Source organism: Toxotes jaculatrix, chromosome 13 (genome assembly GCF_017976425.1).
Source record: "Toxotes jaculatrix isolate fToxJac2 chromosome 13, fToxJac2.pri, whole genome shotgun sequence".
NCBI lineage: Eukaryota > Metazoa > Chordata > Actinopteri > Toxotidae > Toxotes > Toxotes jaculatrix.
The window spans coordinates 9,952,590-9,970,142 of NC_054406.1; the positions used below are offsets into that span (position 1 = coordinate 9,952,590).

The 17,553-nt window shown below is 41.0% G+C and overlaps 1 protein-coding gene across 3 annotated transcripts in view; it reads left to right on the top strand.

Annotated features, from left to right (window-relative positions):
- jarid2b (jumonji, AT rich interactive domain 2b) overlaps positions 1-17,553 on the top strand; it is a 106,292-nt gene that overhangs the window by 55,597 nt on the left and 33,142 nt on the right. For all 3 annotated transcript variants that reach the window (XM_041053376.1, XM_041053377.1, XM_041053378.1), the window contains exon 3: positions 2,086-2,209. In XM_041053376.1, the coding sequence (XP_040909310.1) occupies positions 2,086-2,209 (124 nt within the window). The remainder of the gene's footprint in view (positions 1-2,085; positions 2,210-17,553) is intronic.

A 17,553-nucleotide genomic window follows, 5' to 3' on the forward strand; every position in this document is an offset into this window, starting at 1 on the left:
TTTTTTTTCTTTTTATGAAATAGTACTTTTGCTTAAAAGGGAAAACTTCAAAGGATTTTAAGTGAAACTCTTCATTGATTAAAGGCATACAGATGTAAGCCTCTCGTGCCAACCAAGACATTGTAGGGCAGTGATTCATGTGTGGCCTATAGACTTAGAGGCTCTCCAACAGCAACATAAAGCACTGCCAAAAGTGCAATGGCCTTAGTCATCACGCCAGCACTTGTTAACTCTGTGACCGCAACGATGTGTGTTTGATGACTGTACCTCCGCTCTCAGGTACTGACCTGCCCTGCGTGTGAGAAAAACCAACAGCCTATGTGTGTATGCAATAGTGAGAACGTGTGTCTGCATGTGTGTGCTCATTCAGCCCAAAGCACATTTATAAATCTCAGTTAAATCATATGTTTCAAAACATCTTTTACCTGTTCCACAATTGCTCATCTTCATCCTGTCTCCTACGCTGTCATTTGATCTTACTACTCCCCTCCTTGTCCCATCTTTCTCAGATGACACAATGCCTGGGCTTGTTCAACAGTAGCGTCCTCGCTAACAGGATATCATTCAAGTTGCCAGTTATCCTAACCCCTGCTCCACTGTCGTTATTATCTTAATTTATTTTTCTTTTGACACCCACTATTAGGAGAGTGCAGTGCAGTTTGACTGACACATCCCAGTGAAGCATCAGTCAAATGGAATTTCACTGGGTGTGCTGGGAAGGGCGAAAATCCCTCGTCCAATGAGAGAGTGGCATATTATCGGGAAGGTATTGGAGAATGAAAAGGTTTATGACAGCAGCTCTCTTGGTTAAACAAACCCCCAGCTGCTTGAATGTTCCGCGAGTTATCTTTTGTTTTTGCAAAATGAATGTGGATAATTTAACAACCTGCCATACCAAAGTCCAGTCAGGTATTTTTGTGGTTGGATGTGATGAATATGATGAGTTACTGTCAATGTCAAATCTTGAATCAATATAAATCTTCAGCTCTCAGGTGTGCAAGGTAATATTTCATCTCCACAATTTTTATGTGACTGCCCTGTCTCCAGTTGGTTACGGTTTCCTTGGCAGCTCCTCCATTCTTCTTCTGTGAACTTCCTCACTTGATTCCCTGATAAGTTTGCTCATTCATGCTTTATTGTTGAATCAGACAGGCCTGTATGACACATTCCAGAAACTGCAAGAACTACCCACGAGGAAATCAAGCCTTGTGATATCTATTTAATTTGGTTGTCTCCCTTAATTACCATTGACTTCCACTCCTCTGTTTGACCTAATTTGAATTCTCGGTGCCTGTTGTTGCTTTTGATTTAAGAATCTGTCTAGGGGCTTATTTTGTTTTCCTGGGTTGCTTGCTAAATATTTAATTAGGTCTCTGTCAATTGGACGCAGTAAGAATGTCAAGTCCAGCAATATCTGTTCACTTCCCGCGCTGCCTTGGGCTTGTTTTCTTTTTTTTTTAATTCTTTGTCAAAGGGCACACATCACATACGTCAGCAGCAGTTGTACTTAACAAGGGAAAATGTGGAGAGAGAAATAAATGAGTAACTTTTCCGTCCATGCAAAACTAGACCCCCATGATGCTGCAATAGTTTGTGAGTCACATCCACTGGTTGGACACTGTGTCTAATATTTTAGCACTGACTGTGGATGTATTCAGCGCAGACACTCAGTGTATTTTTTATTTTTCAATCTAAAGGCTTGAATAATTTGTATTCTCTCTGTATTTATCCTCTTCACTCTGTCTGTCTTTCTGTCTTCTTCCATATTCTCTACACTACACACTGTCAGATAAAGCAAAGCTACCATAATCTTATCAAAAGAAATTGTATCTACTCTGCCTTCAGCCCTCTCCACTGCATCATATCAAAGACAGAAACAGAAGGCTTTATTAACACTGTCAGATGAAAACATTGTTTATTCCCCAAAGACTTTAGATATATTTTAAAAAATATTAAGCCCCAAGAATGGCTTACTGACAAAGGACCTTGACGGATATCTGGAGGTGGAAGATTTCAAACAAGTGGTCTTTCTAAATATATGTTGGCCAGACTCTAACCCTTTGTTTTGGCTCTTTGTGTTTTCAGGTTCCCTAGCCAATGGGCAGCTGAACGGCTCGGGATCAAAGGGCAGCCACAAAGAAGATGGGTCCTTGCGCTCTCAGGGCCTGGATGGGAGCAGGGAGTACTGTGACAGTCCTGCAAAGAAGAGGTGAGGCTACGTGTGTGTAAGGTTTCAAATCCTGTTTGTGAGTCATTGGGTCGTTAAAGAGCTTTATAGAGCCCTGAATCTTGCATTGGTGTAGAATTGTGAGCCTGTTTGGTGTCCGTGAACATGAGTTCATGCCAAAGGCGGCTGTTGCTGCTGCGGTTGATACTGTGAGTGTGAATGTGTCAGGTTGTGAGCGCGATGAGAAACTTTGCACACATGTTACAAACTGTTAGTGCAGCTTAATTCTTAAGCTCTGAGGGTTAAGAAGCTACCACATGGTACCAAGTTCTCTATACTGTTTTACACACACATGCTTTTTCTTCCTTTTTTTCTTATTTGCTCTTTCTCTCTGTAATTCAGTATCTTTGTCTCCCCGTACTCCCTGTGCATCCTGTGCAACAAATTCCCCAGTAACAGTTCTCTCTCTGTTTCCCTCACTCATAAGTGTGTGCAGTAAAATGTTTGGAGAAGAGCAAGTCGCCCATTAGTTCTGTAATGGAAGATGACAGTCAACAAAGAAGTGTAAATAGTACCACCCGTTAAAGAGCACTGAGGTCTTTTAATGAGCACACCCCCTCATCTCATAACACAAATGCGGCTTCAGTCACTCATAATTAGCCACTTAAAGGAATGTTGCCGTGCATTTCTAAAAGAATTATTTAAAAATTGAAGTTGTTGCAGAGTACAATAAGCTGCTAATTTCTGCCCGGCATAATTTTTTTATGAAGTCATTTATATCACGAGTGAATTATTGAAACAAATTTTGGCCGTGAAAAATAGCAATTTTCACCAAGATTGGTAGAAAACACTGCTCTCTCTTAGACTAACATTCTTGGAAAATGGAATAAAGGATCTTTGGAAAATGTGATGCTTCTAATGCATTCACCATGAAGCAGGTTTTGAAATCACAAGCTGGAAAATATGATTTACAAATACCCATGCTCTATAGAGTGAGCAGATTAAAATGACTGGTGTGTGTCTCGAAGCTTATGTCTTTCCTCTGCCTTAACGCTGCATGCACACACACACACACACCATACAGTACAGAGTGCACTAGCACTATTAGATTCATGCTTATATTTTTGTGCTGCAAACAAACAGTCATAAACCTTTTTATTTCTTATGTTTTTATTCTCAAGCATCCGGCTACTGTAGGTGGCAGGTGTGTGTGTGTGTGTATGTTTATGAGCGTGGGTGCGTGTCTGTGTGCTTGTGTGTATTGTTTTGTTCTGCTGCTGGTCTCTCTCACACACACACACACACACTGACAGGGCATCAAAGCATCAGTGTAAAGCTGGGGGCGGAGTCTGGGAGGCCGGACAGCAGCAGATGTCCTTCTGTAATGAGCGGCCCATACAGGCTCCATTCACTGCGTGTCAAGCACCTGCCTAAGTCCCCCTAGCTGTCATCCGATACTGTAACCTCCAAATCTGAGCTCGGTCATTACAAGCTTTCATCTACCTGGCTATGAAACAGAAGGCCACTGGAAGAGCTGATAAGAAATAAAAGTTTTTAAGGAGGTCTTTCCAGAGACTCAAAATTTAGACCTTGTAGACTATAAAAGAATAATAAAAGTATAAGAGGAAGAAAGAAATTGTGCTATTTCTGAAAATAGCAGAAAGTCTGGATCTTGAAGTCAGAGTGGATAAATACGGATTGTGCAGTGAGTAAAATTGAGAAAATTGTTGTGGGGACAGTTTAACTGACAATGACCAAAAGTACTGAATTGAAACCAAGCGCCCCTGTGGCTTAGCTTATAGCAAAGCATAAACGCTGGTCTACACTTTACCAACTGAAAAAGAAAAGCACTGAAGAAATAAGGTTAACTGATGGCCTATAGTATTATAGTGCTGTGTGTTGACTGTGTGTTGACTGTGTGTGTGTCTGTGCGTGTACAATCTAACACACAGCAGGAGTGAATGAAGAAAGGCTCTCTATCTGATGCAAATGAAACACAAGCCTAGCCAGTACTTGGCAATGCCTCATGCCCCCTTAAAAAAAGCTTGTTTTGTGTGCGTGTGTGCGTGCGTGCATGTGTGTGTGTGCTTTATGAGTGAGGGGTGACTTCAGTGCCCCTGGCATTGGTGCCCTGCACTGTTCCTGAACAGGACTAACTGAGATGATGCCAGGAGCTTTTACACCTGGCACTGGCCAAAACAGAAGGGAGGAGCATTGGTATGGCTGGTTCCAATTTTGAGTGAAGAAAAAGTTTCACACTGTGGAGAGAGGATGAAGGGATAGACTGCAGACAGAGAGGGGGAAGACTGGGAGGAGCAGCGGAGAGAGAGAGGAAGGGAGGCAGAGACAGAAGGACAGGTGCGAGTCATTTTTGGCAGGAAGCGACCCCCTTTAGAAGTCTTTGAGATCAACTCTGTGTTTGCCTTCCCATGCTCCTGAGATTGGTGGAGAGACTGGCAGCACATCCCCTCAAACATGCCAGCTCATTGTAGCCCTTTCCTACCAGCATGACCATATTCTCTAAATGGGGTTCCCCTGCCAAGAGTAGGTCCTACACACATACACAAACACACACACAAACTTACATTCACAACCTAGTACAGTCTCATCTTCTCTGCCGTGGTTTACTGACCTAGTTATATTCTTGCACCTCTGTTCATCTCCCACATTTGATCTAGGTTTATATAAAAAACTGTCTGTATGTTTACTAGTCACTGAAGTGTGACTATTCCCAGAACAGGCTTTTAAATAGCCTTTTTCATGAAGTTGTTGTTTTGGCTATTAGACTACCACAGGTTATCTTTTGCACGTATTACTAAAACTTTTTGCAGTTAAATGAAATCATTTTGAAGGACCCTTGAAAGAAGTCTTGAGTTCAGTCATAAAACATACTGCTGTTACACAGGCTTCTTCACTGAGTCAGCATCTCGTAAATCTTTTAAAGTCATAAATGAAAAAGACTAAATCATTCATTGGTACTCATTGGTATTTTAATTGTGTATTACTACTCTCATGGGTACAATCTAAACATGGCTCCACTGTGGTTTTCTTTTAAAAGATCAGGAAATCATTGTGGCTTGATTGTATATACAATGGAGAATGTAGGTGGAATTCTGGTTTTTAAATTGTCTCAAGTGTTACTCTGCAAGATATTTTGAGCCTCTAAATAGAGAAATAAAGAAAAAGTCTTGCATACTCAATCTAATGTGATGAAACCAGAACAATTAGATCAAGATGCATCTCACTTCAGCTCATCTAATTAATGCTTAGAAGAGGTTTTCATGGCGTGGCTCAGGAAACACAGCCAGTTGAGTTTCAAAAAATGAATACAAACTTATGAAGCTCTGCAAAAGTGTGGCTAGAGTGTGTATGAATCAGACATTGAGTGCCCCTCATAGACTTCTTAAGTTCATTTCTGTGTTCTCTCTCTCTCTCTTTCCTTGTTCCCCTTTTCTTTTTCTCTTTTCTTTTTTTTTCTCACCCCCTTTACTGAACCCCACTTTTGGCTCTCTTTGAATCTGTTCTCTCTGTTGTCTCAGCCAAGACACACACTCAAACACTCAGCTGCTGCCGCTTGTTTTGTTTCGACTTAATGAATGCCAAGTGTGTACACATACAGACACACACACAGAAACACACACACGCACACACACACTTGTCTTGTCTAGCGTAACCAATGACTCTTGTCAGTAATGCATAATCACCATTTCCATTTATGAGGGATTATATGCATGTGTGTGTAGGTTTGCACGCACACAGTGCAAGTGTGTGTTAATAGAGGGCCATAATGTGTCTATTGATTTGCTTTGGATGGTATTGCGAGGGGACCTACATGCAGTGCAATACCTAGCTGTACTACTAACAGCTAATGGTTAAATAAATACAAAGATGGAGCACTCACATAAACAGGCTCAGAGACGTACATGGACCTTAGAGTGAGCTTAGTAGAAAGCTGGATAGATAGTCCAGTGTGCTTTTAGCCAGTCAGTTCAAACAGCATCTTTGCTTGTGTAGTCAAATGAAGGCTCTGTTTGGGGCACCACTAAATACCGTGTCTGTGCTTATTCCAGTACAATTTACATCAGCTCTCTTTTTGTTTTTCTGTCTCCCTCTTTCTCTGTCAGCCTGTGAGTGACTCACCTCTGCATGTCAGAGTGTCAGTCTCCAAAATCTTCTCTAAACTCCCCTCTCGCTGTCGCTGTCTCTCTGCGGCTTTATGAAAGCCTTCTGCTCGGCTGAAATGGAAGGGTGAAGGAGCATTAACCATCCACCGCAGTGCATAATGTCACTCAGCGCACAAACTCGCTCCCATAATCACTGTCAAACACAAGTGTTTAGCTCTGTGATTGTAGCACAGATTAACCATGTTACAACTGGTTTGCGTGGGGCTTTTTACGGCATGATACAAAAAGAAATGCTAAATGCGTCAAGGGATTTACCGTACATTGTTATTTTTGTATCTGGTGCAACCGGGGCTGCCATCATAAAGTCATAAAAGACTTTTTATAGTGTGCATATTTTTTAGCTGCAGGAATATCTGTTGTAAGCCAAGGTCAGGTCAAGTCAAGTCAGATTTTATTTATATAGCTCAATGTCACAAATCACAAATTTGCCTCAAGAGGGTTAAGAATCTGCACAGAATTACAACACCATCTGTCCTTGAATTGGACAAGGAAAAATTCCCCAGGTGTTAAGATGACTCTGACAACTGTAGTATCAGTATCTGATTGGTATCAGTGTATTAAAACCAGTCTATAATTTCATAATAATATGTAATTTTAAGATGACACCTCTCAATGAGAAGCATAACCTTATGTGTCAAGTTGTGTGTCCAATTAAAGCCAGTCTTGCTGTACTATTACAGGCAGCTCAGCTGGTGGTTCTGTATGAAAAGAAAAAAGTTTTCTGATAGAGGTGCTTTGCTACAGAATGCAGTGACCCATTAAAAGGGTCAGTCTTGTCATCCCAACTTGGGGATCTTCAGTAAATTGGCAAACACACAGACGAGAGATCGATCAGTTAGGAGCAATCTGTGTGTGTGTCAAAAGTCAAAAAGCTAAAATTCAAATAGTAGAAAACATTTGAAAATGAATGTTTACTATTCAATTTATCAACCTATGTTTATTTTATTTGAGCCACTGCATTCTGTTTGTCCCTGATCCTTTGTTTGAGCCACAGACCCCTATGTCTGCAGTGAGTCCGCTCAAGGTCCGCATGTGTGACGCAGGCTTAATTAGACTGATTGCTAAGCACAAATAGCACCATGTCTGATGTTTATTGACCCAACTTGGCTGTGGTCAGCTACTCCCGCGGGTGATTTAAAGTGGACTGCAAGGTGAGAGGTCATAAGGTTTGCGTTCCACATGCGTGATGAAGGGGTTGGGGGGGAGGGTTTGGCAAATAGCCTTGAGCGCTGGACCTTGACTGCTAACAAAGCCTACATTTAAGTGCAGCATTTTGTCTTTTCTTTTTGGCCATACCAGAGAAGGAAGAAGATCACAAAGTACTGTTCAGTTCTTTTTTTCTGCCATGTCATTTATCACAAATTCAAAACCTCCTGCTACATTTGGTGTTTTGAAATTTTGGTGCCATTTAGCTTAAGTGCAGGGCCACTTCTGTACATTAGCATTTTTAACGTGACAAAAGGGACAATGGTGACTTCCATCTGACCTAATATAGCATTTATATATTCACAGAGATACAGCTAAGCTGGATCTATTGTCAAGATGTCTTTTCTCTGCACATCTGCCTATCAGGCCATCTCCCCTCTCATTCAAAAAAAAAATGGCCAAGTGAAAAGCCAAGGTTATATTTAAATATGCACTCAGGCCCTGATATGTCTTTTATCTCAAATGCACATCAGCCTTATTGTGACTGCTTGAAGCATATAGCTGTCACAGCTGAGCCTGGACAAAGACACACACACTATCACACCTCTGAATAACATTGAATCACATTACTCTTGATGTCAAAGCAAAGCAGTTCAGCACTAAGAAACATATGCTGACAAAATATACAGAAATACTTAAATATATACAGCACTATCATTGTTATTAAGCTCTGTTATAGTGAACTACTGTGTGTTCTTTTTGGTCCAGTATAGTGAGTAATATCTGGGCCCGTGTGCATTAGTTGTCCTCTTGGCGGCCTTGACTAATGATTGTGTTTATTTGTGTTTGGTGTGCACATGCTCTGTGTATATGTGATTGGGGTCTACAGAGGGGCTGTTTGCATATGTGAAGGTCACAGGGTCAGCGGGTCAGTTCACTGCAGGGCCATCCCTCTCCTAAATGCAACGGAGACAGAAAAGCAATAAAAACAATGAGTAAAGTGAGTGTTCGCTTACGACTGTTGACACTGAACACATATCAGCCATTTTAGGGCTTGTGTTGGGAAACTAGTTCTCTACAAAATAGGTTTTGAAAGCTCAAGCTGAATACATCATATGTCATTATGCTCTTTTAATTTTCTTCATCCGACACACAGGATGAGAGCTCTTTTAATTTGTTACATGTCAAACTAATAGATAACAGTTGGGGATCCTGCTATATGCGATAAAATACAATAAAAAGTTTTTATTCCTGCTAAAACATAGTAACCTTGGAGCTTTGTCTCTATTACGCACATGCTTTAGCACACACATGGTGTCAATTAGAGTGTGATCATTGCTTTCAACATTAGATTTTGAAGACTGAAAGATCTTATGGGCTTAAGAAATTGTGCATACACACAATTTCTTCTCACTCATTTATGTACTGATGGATTTGCTCTGAGCAGACCGGCAGATACACACACACACACATATGCAGAAATAAATATAGACAGATGAGTAGGTAGAGACAGTGATTGAACACACATTTTGCATTTAAACATATGCTTTTCACTCTTTTCACTCTTATCTACATAAACATGTACATTTAGGTTGTTCTGATGTCGACAAAATGGACTCAGACACACCAAAAAATACATGCGCACGCATTCACACTCATGCTCACAGAGCCAGCTGCAGTGAGGTAGTCTTTTATAAGGACCATGCGGGCCATCTGGAGCCAATTAATGCAGTCCCTAAGGTATAGACTCTGGATCAGTGCTCTTCTCCTCACACAATAACCTTTACCATGGGAAGGAACACAAAAGTCTGACTTGAGTCCAGCCTCATGCCAACATCTATCAAACCTTGGACACACTGTGGGCATGCTCAAGGCTCTGCTTGATTTACATTTACATTTCTGCAAAAGACTGAAAAATAGTAGCCAGATTTTGAATGTCTGACATAGCTTGAGGATTACTTAGACTGGTGTATCTGCTGAATTCCTGAAACAGTTCAGATTACTGAAATGCAAATTATGGAAATGTGCATTTATTCAAATATGCTTTTTTTCCCTGTGTATTGTTTTTGTCTGTTTGTTGTATCTTTTGCCGCAATTTCTGTCAGTCTAATCTACATAAGTTAAATGCAGAGAATAATTATTTGGCTGTTGTAAACGCTCAGTTCTGGCCTGGTACACTTTCATGCTTCTCCACCAAAGCTTGCTTTTTTTTTTTGCTGTCTTTCTTTCTTGTTATTTGTCTTGCTGTCTGTCTGTCTTTCTCTCATTCTCTTTTTAGTGGGTTATGTGGAGTTTTTTGGAATGGCGCAATTAAGATAGACAGTTATTTTTCGATCAGTAGTACATTTTTGGCATCGCTAGTGACTGCTTGTATCCAAAGAACTTTATACTATTGAGAGAGCTATTAAAGTAAGAGGCTGACACATTTGCACAAATCAACACAAGGTCTACTAGCTCAGGTTCCACTCCACAGCCTTATCCAAATATCAGGTTTCAGTGGTACAGCAAAGGTCTGAAACCAAACCACACAGTGACTGCCACACGTAACAGCCAAGGTTCCTCTGTAGAGGACCCAGGCATTGTCTACAAGGGACACAGTGTACAGTATGTGACCCCGGGCCGCAGACACACATGTCATTAAAGGCCTTCTCACATTAAGCTTCTTGCTATTCATTGTGTCATTTTACCCAGTAATTCGTTAAAGGATTAGTTCTGATGCTTAGTTTAGTGAAAAATGAAAAACTTAAAGGTGAAAACGGAATCTGGCTGTAAATGTCCATATAATCAAAGAACTGACTTTCCATTTAATTAAACCTGAGTATCAGGCTAACTTTAGAATCACAAACACGTTTGGTATTTTGTGTTAGTTATACATATTTCAAGCTAGATTTCACCCATTAACACAAATGACAAATACAAAATACAAATGTTTCCCCAAGCTTGAGCAATTAAAACATCTATTATATGCTGCTGAGTTCAAGTCTCAACAGTGTTTATGTCTATTTGCTGTCCCCTCTGCTCTACTAAATTATATATTGCTTGTACTTGCAAATATTGGACTCCATTCATCAATATTTAATATACGTAAAGAATTGAAAGATGCTGCTATGCTGAGCCAGCAGCGTATTCAATAAATCAAACGTGCACGGGAGGCCACTTTTTCAACAATTAGCCCTGCCTAATTGGCATTTAAAGTATTTTCCTTTTCATCTATTATAAGTATTTTATGCACAAATGAGTTGTTATGCTGTTTAATAAATCAACTGTTGTCAGCTGCACTCACACAAACACACAACAAATATGCTTAGTCATGTAGTTTCCTGTCCCGTGACGATATGCTTTAGCTGACAGTAAACTGGTTTTAAGGAGCCAGTTGGGGTTGGGGTTTCTACTTACTTTCCTATACTGAGGGTTATTGAGTTATTGACTGAGTGTAAAAGAGAAATCCACTTTTTACTAGCTTCCCTCCGCTGACGGGGGTCAGAGATATGGGTCAGTTACTAATCATCATCCCTGGAGGCGGTAGAGAGTGTATGCAGTGTCTTGCCCAGTGATACTTAGGCAGGGTGGATGCTTCCAAACACCCTTGTAGGATAAATCAAGATGACCACACTGTCTTCCTACCGGTCGTCCTGCCATCGCAGCAGTTCCCATGGAAACGGTCGTCACTGGAAAGGTGTTGATAAGATGGAGACTGAAGGAGAGAGCTCGAAGTCACACTGTCTTTGATTGACAGGGTCCATGTGCATGTGTGTGATCTGTGTCAACTGTCCACAGCTGTGCTGCGAGTACAATACATTATCCTAGCTGTAGCTCATCTTTCTCTCGTCCGAGTCCCCTCTGTCTCTTCATCACCAGCTCCACCCCATTTTTCATCCTACTTCATTTTTTATGTCAGAGGGAAATCACATATGGCTCTTTATCCTCTTCCTTTCTTCTTCTCCTTTTCGTCTTTCCCAGGATTTCCGGCTGACAGGATTGTCAAATTTTCTCACTCTGTCTCTCTCAGAGATAATCAATGCTCTAGCAGCTACGGTGGCATACGTAATATTAGACATTAGAACAGCCCTTTGAAGGGTAGATAGCTGGGGGGGTAGCAGGAAGGGATGGAGGGAGGAAGGGATGGATGAAAGGTGGATTAGAAAGGGATGAATGGGGACATCCTGTTGTAATCTCTTTGCTTTTTCTGCGGCTGTTGGATCTCTTTTCCTCTTTTCCTCTTTTCCCTCCCTGTGTCTCTGTGGCTCTCCTCACATTCTCCTTCAATCAGGGCAATCAGTCTAATTTTAACTTGCGTAAGCCTTACTTTCCTACCGTGGCACTGTACCAAAGAGTATTCTATAGCTCGACACACTTGGGAACACAGTGTACCCTGGCTTACACACACATACACAGGCAGGCAGCCCTCCTCTGGGCAGACAGAGGGCTAAATCAGAGGCTCATGTTACCCTCAGCCTGTAGCGTGGTGGCACCACTTACAAAAACAGTCATGTCATTGCAAATTGTTCCCATGCTGATTTCTCAATATTTACCTGGTGCTCAGGACCCTGAAGTGTCTGTGTGTGTGTGTGTGTGTGTGTGTGTGTGTGTGTGTGTGCATTCGTGCGCGTGTGTGTGTTTCTGCTACACCCAGACCTTTCTCAGGCATGCTGGATTGACTCCTTGTCTTTCTAAATTTTGGGGATGATCCAAAAAGGAAATTGTTTGAATTTGTTAAACAGATGTTACTGTAATTGTTTTCATGCTCTAATTTCCTTGCATCCTTAATAATAACAACACTAACTCTGCCTTCCCACCTGAGTACTATTTCCAAAGAAGAGAGCTGAGTGTCATCTTTAAAATAATTACGTATTACTGAAAGCTGTAGTCTTTGTAAAGTGAGGTGCTATGGTTTTATTTATCTGTTCCCCTGCTTGTAGATTCCCTGCCAAACCCTGCATAATCACATCATCAGTGAAGTAGATCTGTTTTTATTGCGTTTTTTTTTTTATTAGCCATGTCTCTGTATACCATTAAAAGGGAAAGAAGATGACAACTGCAAATGCATAATGTAAACAGAATTTAGTCCAATTACCGGAGAATTACCTGTAACTAGAAATGTATTTTCATTGTTTGTTATAGTTTGGGAAACACCCCCCAGCACATCTCCCATGTTAGTTAATAGAAACAGATAACAGAGGATTCTCCCAGGAAAACCTGAGGCTCTTCTGAAAAGGCTCTGGATGACTGTCTAGACAGGATGTAGTAAGCATATTGCATTATTAGCTCATCTGTCTCTGTCCTTATTCTCTTGCACAGTTGTTTGTGCTTCATTATGTTTTCGTCTTTTTATTTTGTGTGTGTGTGTGTGTGTGTGTGTGTGTGTGTGTATATAAATATATATATGTGAGTCAGTTATCACCCCTGTCTCTCTCTCCCTTCTTGAAGCAGTTAAAGAAGATCCTATTCATCTAAGGCTGAAGCAATAAAACTGTCCAGGGTTTGGCTTACCACTGAAGCTTAGCTCAGTCTCCCCTCTGCTTATTGTTTAGAAAGTGTTCATAGCACAGTTTAGTCTGCATCCCTCCCCTCTTGTGCGATACTAAATTGCAGACGATTGAATTTATAGGATGATGGGATAGGGTTGGGTGACTGCACATTTGAACCCGGCATTAGCATAGCAACAGCTGTACACCCATGCGTACATACAGGTGTTCACACATGGTCATGGTAATGTCTTCGAAAAAGGCATCGCTGAGCATTAAAGGAATTTTATGAATATAAACTTGATATTTATCACATGGATTAAAGTTCTCCGTCGCTACAACGGATTCCCGTCATTTGAAGTTCACAGAGGCAACTTATGAGATCAATGTAGATCCGGGTAAAAAAAAAAAAAAAATCACGTGCGTACGCGTCTGCGCATGTCCCATATAAGAGTGGAATGTAAACACAGCTGTGGCGCCAAAGTTAAGCTAGCATGGACTCCCTCATAATGATCAACTGCTCCGATGTATGGGATATTGACCGAACACAAAAAAATAAATGGAGATGGGCGTGGCTGGCAGAAACGGGAGACAATGGCAAGCCTTACGGTTCATGGTGCCAGAAGATTAGACAACCAGGTGCTTGTTTTTGTGTTGTTTGCCACAAAAAATTATGTATGGAAATAATGGCTGTGTAAATAAAGTGCTGACTCGCCATCAGACTGATGCGTCTCACAAGGCTGCCCTTCGCGCTCTCAAAAATACATCCTCACTGCCAGGTGCCACAATAACAACAACGGAGGCGCAACAATCCATGGCAGACCGTGTTTGCAACCACAAAGTACGCATATGTTCGTTTATTGCGGAACATGATTTGTCGTTGACCATCGCCCAACCACTGGTCGAACTCATTAAGTCCTGTGCTGAAGACCGGTGCGCACTGTCGAGACCGTCAGTGTCAAACTCCCATGCGTCCTATCTTTGCACACATGGTATTGCCGCTCATCAAAAAGAGATAATGGCTCTTAAACTGAGATAATGGCTCTTGAACTGAAAAAATGTGCCATAGAGATTTGCACTCTTTGTTATTTAATCCTGGTGCTGTTTGTTGATGTATTTTTTATTTCTATTTTCTTATAGGTAAAAGGTTTACTTGAAATAATAAGAAAAATAAAAACATGTAATGAAAAGTTATGCAATAGATGCAATAGATAGGATAGAATAGAAAAGCTTTTTAAAATCCTCCTCCTGTAAAATAGTATTGGTCAAGCATTTAAACATGATAGCTGCATTTGGTGCTAAAGTCCTATGCATTAGTATTTCTTAAGCAGGTGTCAAGTAACCTAACCTGGAATTTGTTTCACACACTGCATGTGACTTGGCTGTAGCGCGAAAAAAATTTCAGTCAGAAGATTTTTTTTTTTACTTTAATCCATGTATTTATCTGAAGATGTGGTGAGGAGATAGTGTGATGTGGAGTTTTTTGTGTACAACTGTCCTTTCAAGGTCCATTTAAATCTACAACCATGCATGTGCTCTTACACTCACTCCAACTCTGAATGCTTTTCTGTCTTCAGTCACATTTTGAATAGAAGAAGTGAAGAAAAAAAGATGTTAGGTGTAAGAAAGAATTAATTTAGAGAGGGAAAGACCATGGATGAACAATGAAGAATGCACTTGAACACGAAAGAGGTGCTGGCTGTACAAAGAGTGAGCGCGAGAGAGCGAAAATACAGTTCAGTGTATGTAGCCAACAGAGTGATTTAGTGAGCAGTTACACAGGTAGTAATGTATATATAACAGTTAATATTATAATTGAGCCTTCTATCACACACAGGTTGGCTGTGCAGTGTTTGGACAGGTGATTTGATAACAGACTGGAAAACAGACTGTGGAGCTCAAGCACATCTAATTTTTGTTAAAGCTTTGAACTAAAACACAGTTCTGTATTTATCATAAAATCAGTTTATATAATTTAGATTTAACTGGTTTAAATCCCAGTGTAACCTTTAGATGTCTTTGTAAACCACAGTTTAAATTCCCAGCACTTCTCTTGAATTTGTGTTAACTTTTCAAAATGTAATTTTCTTATATTTTAACCTGTAAAACAAATTGCACCGAAATTTTTGGATTTTCACGTCTGTATGCAGCATAACTGTGTGTGTGTGTGTGAGTGTGAGTGTGTGTGTGTGCGTGCCAATATATAGAAGTGCACAGAACGCACTGTGACGAAATGCTGAAGTGGATGTAGTGGCACGTTTGTGGTTGAACTTACCAAACTGTGATTGCATTTTCTCTGTGGATACTGTGTCTTTTTCTTCTCTCACCATTTCCTTCCCCTCTCTCTCTTACTTATCTCCCCCCTCACACTCAACATCTTTCCCAGTCTTGTAGTCACGCAAACCTCCCTGTTTTCAGTCCCCCTCTCACCCTCTCCCTTCTTTCCATCACTTCATTTCACTTTCTGGTTTTGGCCTCATCCCTCTTCATACTTCTCTCTGTCAGTGCGACCTGCATCTTCCATCCCTAATGGTCACAGGTAAAAGTTTGATGAGGATAGACTTGAAGTTGGGTTGTTGAGAAGTGTTTCTTGTGTCTTTGTGTGTATACAGAAGTTTTTGTATGTGTGTGTATGTATATGTTCGGTCTCTTCAGTCAGGCAACAACAAAAGGCCAGCCTTGCAGACACAATGTGGATGTGTGAAATAACCCTAACCCTCTCACACTGTCACCCTTTGCGCTTTTTTCTCTAGCTGTTTATCACACTTTTCTTCTGTAACTAGCCTTCAGAGTGTTTTGATTTTCACTTCAGTGTGTTGTTCATTCACTACCTTTCCTCAATCTTCTGATGATTTCTCATTTCCTCTTCATATGCTCATTTTTTTTCTCATGTCCAGTCTCATTCAATGCCCCTTCTTCTCTCTTCAATTTACTAGCCTCACTTCATCTTTCTGCATTGCTTATTTTTCCCTTTTTCATTTTTTGGTTGTACATCAGCTCTTTACTTCATGTGCCTTGTTACCTTATTTCTTTTTTTCCCCCCATAATTTTCCAAATACATCACAGCCTTGCATGAAGTGACACCCATCCCCATTGTGTTGTTTTTTCCTATTGAATAATCACGTTCTTTGTTCCATAATACCAGGGGAGAAGCAGTACCGCCTGTACTTACCTATCTTTGAACTAAATGTTGAAATAAGGCAGCTTTATAATACCTTCTATTCAGTAAAGATAGTGATTAAATTCTTCACTGTCACATTTGTTTGGAGACTAAAAATCTGTATTTTGTGGGTGTAAAGACAAAATTAGTTTAAATGGTGAGTATCATGCAAATTTAGGAAATTTTGTATTAGATTGCACAAAATCAAAGCAAATTAGAAATTTTGACTGTAAACAAACATGGCATGTGCAAACAGTTTGTTTGTTCAGTTCTCTCACACCTTGCATCCGAATTCAGCACTTTGTGCGTGCGATCATCTCACAATTTCTCACATATTGAGCTTACACCCATGTCACGGCAGGAAATTGACATGTTTTGACACCGCACTGTTCTCTGATTGAAGTGTAATCGGAGCTCTGTACCTTTCAGTGGCTGCGCCAAATGCATTGTGGGTGTTCTCCAGACGTGATCCTATCTTCCCTTACTTCAATCCTGTCCACGGCAAATTGACAAATAATACCAGGATATCACATTGCTTCTATCCTTACTCCTCAACATCGACAGCGTAACTCATGCTCACACACACACGCACACACACAGCAGCACTAATCGATTGCTTGCTGGTCCATGTGTGCGCCTGACAATTCTAGGACTTCTATGGTTTGTGGATGTGTGCGCACGTGTCTGCATGTCAAGGGTGTGAGAGCGAATGTCCAAGTGAGAGTGTGTGTCCCTGTGTGTTGTGTTTGAGGGAGATGGTGTGACGGGTAAGTCCATCGCTTTCTCTCAGAGATCCACTTCTTTAATATTCTCCTGCATCCCTCGCCTCCACTGACACACACTGTGAAATAAAGAGAGAAAGGAGAAAAGAGACAAGTAGAGAGAAAAATGAGAGAGACATCTCAAAGGCTTTGTGGGCCGCAGAGGAAAGCAAGCACAGCATCAAGGGGGGGGTAAAATGGTGGAAAGTGAGGAAGAGACAGGAGTAAAAGAGGAAAAGATGAAGAAAGACAGAAAGATAGGGAGATGAAGAATGTTACGTTGTTCACTGTGTGGTTGTGTTGGCAGACGGTTCCCGTGTATTTGGTTATTATCAGCTGCCACTGACAGCTCTGGTTCTGCCTTATAGACGGCTTAATTATCTTTCACTACAGCTCAACAGGAATAAAACAGCAACTGCTACATGTGTGTGTATCTGTGGCTATGCACATGTAATTGCCTCATGTAAATACACGCATTTCCACGCAAACACCCACACACTCACTCGGTGACCATGTCAGCCAGTGAGTGTGTGGGTGCCTGCACATCCAAGTGATCACGATGGGCTCACACTCGATCCGTTCTTCACTAGAGGGTAATTGTTTCAGCAGTCCACTCTACAGTGAGACAATAGACGTAGGGCCACAGTAATAAAGAAGATGAGAGAGGCCG